Below are 7827 nucleotides of genomic sequence, written 5' to 3'. Positions count from 1 at the left end.
AAGAGATGGTGCCACAGAAACCAACCAGTACTATCTCAAAAGCATCATTTTCGACATTCCAGGACTTTGAAGAGGCAGAAACAGACCAGCTGCAGAAACCACCACAGAAGCAAGGAAACAAGCCACCGATCCCTAAGCGCTGGTGCCCCTGTGGTAACCGAGGACATAAACCCTGGCTTTGCTATATAATTAATGAAGCCATACGCCCACAGGGCTGGACGGTGCAGAAGGCAAAGAAGCAAAAGGTGGATAAGGCCCTTAAGGATGATCCTCAATGGAAAGACTGGATTGAGACAAAAGTCAAGGAAAATAATGAGAGGCAGCAAAAGGAAGAGAAGCCCAATGAGTCAGCCAATAGTGCTCTGCCCTCACAGATATCCTTCTTCACGTCGACAGATATAGCAGCACTTAATAGTGCTCCAGAGAGCTTCCAGGATCTTAGATCTCGATGGATCCTTGATAATGCCTCATCGATGCACGTCTGCAATGACCGAAGCAGATTTGTCACCTATACATCAACGAGTTCGAGCCTGAAGACTGGTGACTCAACCACAAGAGTAGAAGGACTTGGTACAGTGAAGCTTCAAGGTGTGGACCCGACAACTGGTAAAGAGAAAGCTATCACACTTAGCAATGCCCTCTATTCACCTGGATTCCATACCAACCTTGTGTCATATGGAGCATTGAAGAAGAAAGGCGGCCGTTGGGATGAGGATGGGGATTGCATTTGTGACCCTAATGGTACACCAGTGGTTAGCCTTAAGCCAATCGATTCATTGAACTTGTGGGCATTTGATATACCCTATACAGCAGCAGGTCATGCACATGCAGTCCGAAAATCTGAACAGCCACTAGTGGCAGAAGCACCTGCAGAGATATGGCATCGAAGACTTGGACATGTTGCTCCACAGGTCATACAGAAAGCAGCTGATATGGTTGATGGTGTTAAAATCAAAGGTGAACTACCAGATTCGACCGCGCCAGAATCGACAGAGACAAGTATTTGTGAGGTCTGCAAGCTATCTCATGCACCAAGACAGATCTCAAGGCGTCCTATTGGACAAACATTTGGATGGTGTGGCCGAATCCATTTTGATTTGGTTCAGTTCTCACCTGGATATAATGGGCATCAGTGGATGACACACTTTTATGTTGAAGGCATCCGATTTCACTGGTTATACACTCATACATTCAAGTCTGAGTGTAGAGAAGCTGTCAGAAAATTCATTGCTTTGGTCAAGAACTGGTGGAACTTACCAATCAGAGCATTCCACTATGACAATGAGCAGTCCGCTGGAGATAATGTGGAAGCCTTTCTAAATAACTGTGGTATAATTGTTTCCCACAGTATTGTAGGGCACCCTGAACAAAATGGACCGGCTGAACGGTCAGGGGGTGTCATACTTGAAATGGCCCGACACCTGCGGATTGAGGGTGGCCAGCTACCAAAACAACTATGGCCTGAGTTTGTTAGCGCTGCAGCATGGATCCTAAACCGAATCCCCACTTATCTGAAGGATGAGAAACGATGGATAGTGCCCTGGGAAGAGGCACGCCATGAGTTTGCAGGAGATAGAATGAAGAAAACAAGCCTTGCAAACCTTCGTGTGTATGGTGCTCTATCCTACTGTCGAATCAGAAGCATTCCACGCAAAGAGAAGACCCATCCAAGAGCAGAAATCGGTTTCCTAGTTGGATATATTGCTTCAAACATATGGAAGATATGGTTCCCAGCCAGAGGGAAAGTTGAGGTCGTACGAGATGCTTTCTTTGATGAATCGAGGAAGTGGAAGCCAGATATGCAGTACTGGCAAGATGTTGACCTCCCCATGCAAGAACCAGTTATTTTAACTGAGTATCAACAACTAGATGCTATTCGACAGGACCTTAGTATGCCAGCTTCAGTACTACCACTCGAGGAGGATCAGAATAGGAACCATACAGATGACCAGCATGAAGAACCGGTTGACAGTCAGAAGGTGCAGATTCCGAAGGAAGATGAGATAATAGCTCAGGAAAGTGCTACGCCGGAAAAGAGATATGAGGCTCAAGAAACCATGCCTCAAGCCTCGCCTCAAGACACCTTACCAGGAGCGTTTCCCACAGAAGAACAGGTCCCACTACCACCTACTCCACCGTACGAAGCGCTGCAAAACACGCTGCAGGAAACAGATTTGAGCCCTGTCACTGCTCAGGGGGTGGAAGACCAGCTTGAACATCAGACACAGGAGCTGGATAATCAGGAGCAGACACCAGAGCTCCAAGTCAATGAGGAAGAGGAACAACTCTCCGACAGTGAACAACAGCTACAACAAGAGTTACAAGCTCCACGCAGCAGAGATGATGGCATTGACATATCAAATATCATCAGCGGTGGTAGGAGAAGGAAGGCCAGGGAGGATCATGAATATGTGGCTTATGCCACTACTGAGACTGAGGACCCCCTGAGCTATTGAGGGCATTCGCAGCTGCCTTATACACAGAAAAGCCGATCCAACGTCATCGAGATGACTTGCCACCACCACCAGAGAACTGGAAGGAGATGCTTAAGCATCCACATGCAGAGGGCTTCATGGAAGCATGTGCAAGGGAGATTCATACATTAACAGAGAAGTCAACGTTCACCATCATTGAGAAGCCAAAGGATGTTTCAAAGCAAGTCCTACCCTTACGCTGGGTTTTTGCATATAAGTTCAACCAGGATGGCTACCTTGTGAAGCTGAAGGCTCGAATTTGTGCCCGTGGAGACCTTGAGATGATCAGTCCTGAAGAGAAGAGAGCAGCTACATTAGCTGCCTGTACAGCAAGGATGATCTTTGCCTTAGTGGCCGCATTTAATCTTGACCTCCGCCAGCGAGATGCTGTTGGTGCTTTTCTCAACAGCAAGCTACTGAAGGAGATATACACACAGATGCCACAAGGTTTTGAACAGCCATGGAAGTGCTGGAAGCTCAATCGCGCACTATATGGCTTACGGATCTCACCGAAGCTATGGCAACAGGAGGCATCAAAGGTGCTCACCAAGCTAGGTCTTAAAGTCGTTCCAGAAGATCCTTGTGTGTTCGTGAAGGAAGGCATCATTGTCTTCTTCTATGTGGATGATATTCTTATTGCAAACCATCCAAGCGTACGAAATCAAGCAAGACAGCTTGAGAGAGACCTCGAGGCACATTGGGAACTCACCGACCATGGTGAAGCAGAGTGGTTCCTTAATATTCGGATACTGCGAGACAGACAGCAGCATAAGCTATGGCTGTGCCAGGATACATACATTAGCAGTGTCGCTATGAGATACCACCTCACACATCGCGCACCTGTCTATATGCCATTACCTGTTGAAGAGTTGATGCCATATGAAGGAACAGCTTCAGCAGAAGATATCAAACTATACCAGCAGAAAGTAGGATCATCACAGTATGCCACCACAACCACACGACCAGATGCAGCCAAAGCAGCAGCCAAATTGTCTCAATTCCTTATGAATCCAGGCCCACAGCATCAGAACGCAGTTGACCGAGTGATATGTTATCTATACACAACGCGTTTTAGGGCCATTGAGTTCGGAATTGGCAGCGGATTAGAGTCCATTGAATTTGCCAGCGATGCGTCATATGGGGATAATCCTGACCGGAAAAGCTCAGCAGGTTATATATGCCAGGTGTACGGAGGACCAGTGGATTGGAAAGCTTCAAAACAACCCACGGTCACCACCTCTACCACTGAAGCAGAACTGCTTGGCTTGTCAGAAACAGCACGCTCTCTCCAATGGTGGAAGCGGTTCGTTTCCAGGATCCAGTTTAACCCTGATCATACAATATCGATTCGATGTGACAACAGACAGACAGTTGAGCTGTTGACCTCAGAGCAAGCCAAAATCAGTACAAAGCTTCGACATGTCGATATCCATGGACACTGGTTAAGGCAGGAGGTCAGAGAGGGTCGAATCAAGGTTATATGGGTGCCAACAGGCCAGATGGTGGCAGATGGACTCACCAAGTTACTCCCTCGTCAGAAGCATGAGCACTTCGTTAAGATGCTCAGGATGGCTGATATAAGCCATATGATTGACTAGCCCAAGCAGAAGACAGAGGCCAGTCTATAGAAGGACCAGAAATGAAGGATTCCAGGCTGTGCAGCTCTCCCTGAAACAGGTAGAGCTGAGGGGGTGTGTCGGAATCCATAGCTCGGAGGTGGACTATCTAAATTGCCGATTGTTTTGTATTAGTCAGCTTGCCCCTCATAAAATTGCCAGATAGGAGCTATATAGCAAGACAGACCTCTTTTGCGATTCCATTGGTTGAGCCATATGTCCACTACACCCTGGGTTCCAACATATACTAATATACAAGACGGATGTTATACCATCAGCCTGGTATAGGTATACAAGTATACTATGAAAACATCATACCAGGAAAAGGGAGGATATATAAGAACACTCATTCATGTACTTAGCTTAGTTCTTCGCGATCAATACAAGTCAATCAGCATTGGTTACCTTCTAGTTTCTGACTCGTCCGCACTTAACCAACAACCCAGTATACGTACTCGGTTGGCCTTGTTTCTCCATTCGATTACCTTTACCGTTTCTACTTGTTGATTATCTTACGGAGCCTGGAGGGGGCGATATACCCATCAACGCATACGACATACCGGACCGGACCCGGAGGGGCATTGAGCATACGATTACTTGGGAGACACTTAGGCCAGGTTGTGACAGTTGAATCCAGGTATTTGTTCTCCAGCAAAATATTGCTTCATTTCCCCACTATTGCTCAGGTTTCGTGCCAATTGCGTTGCCGCAGCTTGAGCTAGAACATCTAGTTCATTCTGGTAGTACCGTGGGTTGTATGCGCGACGGCCGAGGTAAGGGTCTGCATCAAGGATATGCACGTAACCTCTGGTAAAGGGGATGAGGTCCCAGATATCGAAATGGATTTTGCCGCTTGTATCCAAAAAAAGTTCAACATAAGCAATATTCTTGTTAATAAGCCAGTCCCGGTAGTTTTCATATTGGCTCATAAGGGCCGTGACGTTATGAAAGCCACCAGCAGCAACAGTCTCCTCGGCCCATTGTTGGAGTTTCATATTCAGTAGATCAATTCCGACGGGTGCGAGATCGCCAAGCGTTTCATTGAAAGTAGCAAAATAGACCGCCTGACCTTGACCAGCTCCAGAAGCAGTGATAGCAGAACGGACAGTTGTAGTGGTTTGGTCTTGCAGGTTCAAACCTACAGGGAGATCGACAATCTGCCGAATGCCAACTGTATCAAGGACTGACTTCAGACCAATTCCAGACCATTCCAAGATCAGAGGGGAGGCCGCAGAGCCCGCTGCCAACAAAACTTCATGTTTCGCATACGCCTTAAACGTAAACTGTTTATGAACACCATACTCCACGCCAACAGCCTTGGGGCCAATATTAGTCTCATCAAAGAGGACCTTCCCAACAAGCTGACCGGTTAATAACTTCAGGTTATGCCGTCGGTAATTAGGGAGCAGCCATTCACGGGCTGCATCGGAGCGGATTTGCTTTGCGTTAACCGAATTCAGGATCATGGAAACACCATGCGGGTCGCCGCAACAAAAGTCATGTCGAGTAGGGACACCCTGTGGTTTGACAGTGTCCATGAGAGCCTTTATCATTGGGCTGAACTTCTCGCCAGTATTTCGAGTGCCAGTATGGACAGCTCCATTCAGGCCATGGCATGAAGGGTCGAAAAAGTGGCCTGCAGTAACCTCCGCGGGGTTCGGCGGACGGGCTGCCTCGGCTTGGTGCATGTAAGAGGTGAGATTTTCCCAATTCCAGCCGTCATTTCCAAAGACCGACTCCCAGGAATCAATCTGGCTCTTGTGCGGACGAGTCCAAGAGGCTCCGTTAATCAAGGTCGATCCTCCGAGGCCCTTGCCTGAACGGACTATACCGGAGAGGTTATTGGAAGCTTGCGGTGTAGTTTGATAAGCGTAATCAAGAGAAGAATCGAAAATATCGCCGTAAGTGTTCACATCTTCGATGATCGGGCCCCGGTTGGATTCGTAGTAGCCTCCTTCGACCACAAGAACAGAGATATTAGGGTTTTCTGTGAGCCGAGCAGCAGCAGTCAAGCCGGTCAAACCACCCCCGGCGATAATATAGTCGAATCGTTTGTCGGCTACTTCTCGGGGGTCGCGCAGGAGACTCGACTGGATATCGATCGGTGCATGTTTGTGTGTCGTCTGCGCTAATGCGACAGACAAAAGTGCAGCCTCAACAAACCCAAACTTCATGTCTGGATGAGAACAAGGGTAGAGAGGAGAAAGAGTTCTGCGTGTGAATTTGTCTAACTAGGAAGAGAAAACAACTGTATTCTTCATTGACCGGTGTCCTCGCACCATAATGAATATCCCACATGACCACCAGGGCACGGGATACATCGAGATCACATTCCAGTTACATGGCAATCAATCATGGTGATAGCCCTTGGCATTCAATGGTCTTCCTTCTTCTACGCAAAAAAGCTCGAATCTGGTCCAGTAATTCCGCGCATCCGATATTGCAATGAACAGAACCAGTTACTTCTTCCATAGATGAGCTTTCCTTCAGAAACTTTCTCCGGAGACCAGAGTCTAAATCTAGAAAAGCCTTGACCATCGGCGCTCGTCATAGATTGACACGCGCAGAATCGAGCTGATGAATCAGGGACGGGATCATATCAATCAATTGCTTCTGTCAAACTAGTAACTCGTTCAAGAATAGAGCACGAGTGACCAAGCGATCGGACTGGAGCCTCTTCGCACGGCGGCCGATTGATAGCCCGAGCCAAGAATGTTAATTCCGTCTTGTGTCGGTCAGTGCTGGATCATAGTACCACTCAAATGGCTTATTTGGACAATGCCGGTTAGCGGTCATCAGGATGCCAATGAAGATAATCTTCTTTATCATCACGGCCGTTGCGTAGGCGTTTCGAGGACTGACAGCCCGTTGAGATCAGGCAATGGATTTATTGTGCTAAATGACATCCCATTTTTTTTAGCCCCCCCATCATATCAATCAAAAAATACATGTGGTAGTGCCACTGGACCTAAAATTTCTGACTGGAGACCCACTAGTTGGTAGAAATGTCTTCTACTAACCCCAGTACTAGCTTAGCCTAATTCTATTCTCCAGAAATTTCCACCAGGGACCGATGATCGACCTTACGTGCGGCGTATGAAACACGCAACAGAATTTTCGAACTGGCTCTCAGAGACCGCACGATATCGGAGGAATAGTAGAAATTCTCAGCGTCACGCCATTCGGCAGGAAAAGTGAGTGCCCTGAACTGTGAAATCTTTTCTATATACTCCACGACTGTTCGCGCGTGGCTTGCCATCCCACCAGCATGGATAGGATCTGCATGCTTCATCTTATCATTCCGTGTCATAATTTACTCCGATCCCGGGGGCTTCCGGCGTTGTCTCATCGCATTTCAATTCGTGGACATAGAAAGGAGAGGCACCGAAAGGGTGCAAAGAAAAAAAAAAGAAAAACAATGTTTGTATACACTAACCTGGTTAAACAGGCTCCGTCACCAAGTACAGAAATGTTGTCTAGCAATATCGTGGACACCCCCAAAATAACGTTAAGTGAAGATAGATAAGATCTGCATCGTCTTATCATCCCGCATCAAATATCCTATCCCGTGGATGACGTCCGCGTGCTCTGTCCATGCTATTACTTCAACTGTTCCGTGTCCGAAGACGGCATGTCTTATTATGATGCCGGCCAAGGCCGCACTGATCGGTGTGAGTGGAATAGAAACTTCAAAGTGGGAAAGAGCATGGTGCGACAATTAGGATGTGGATATCAAA

General features: G+C 47.4%; 1 protein-coding gene across 1 annotated transcript; it reads right to left on the bottom strand.

Moving 5' to 3' along the window:
• Positions 1-4698: 4698 nt before the first annotated feature.
• Positions 4699-6264, bottom strand: ACHE_10011S (uncharacterized protein; the record flags this gene model as incomplete). Its single annotated transcript, XM_043275631.1, has 1 exon — positions 4699-6264. One exon carries the CDS (start codon positions 6262-6264, stop codon positions 4699-4701), a length of 1566 nt encoding a protein of 521 aa, XP_043131131.1.
• Between the last annotated feature and the right edge of the window lie 1563 nt (positions 6265-7827).

The sequence above is a fragment of the Aspergillus chevalieri genome, chromosome 1 (genome assembly GCF_016861735.1).
Source record: "Aspergillus chevalieri M1 DNA, chromosome 1, nearly complete sequence".
Lineage (NCBI taxonomy): Eukaryota > Fungi > Ascomycota > Eurotiomycetes > Eurotiales > Aspergillaceae > Aspergillus > Aspergillus chevalieri.
Note: the sequence above shows the minus strand (reverse complement) of the source record. Positions and strands in the feature narration are given on the sequence as shown.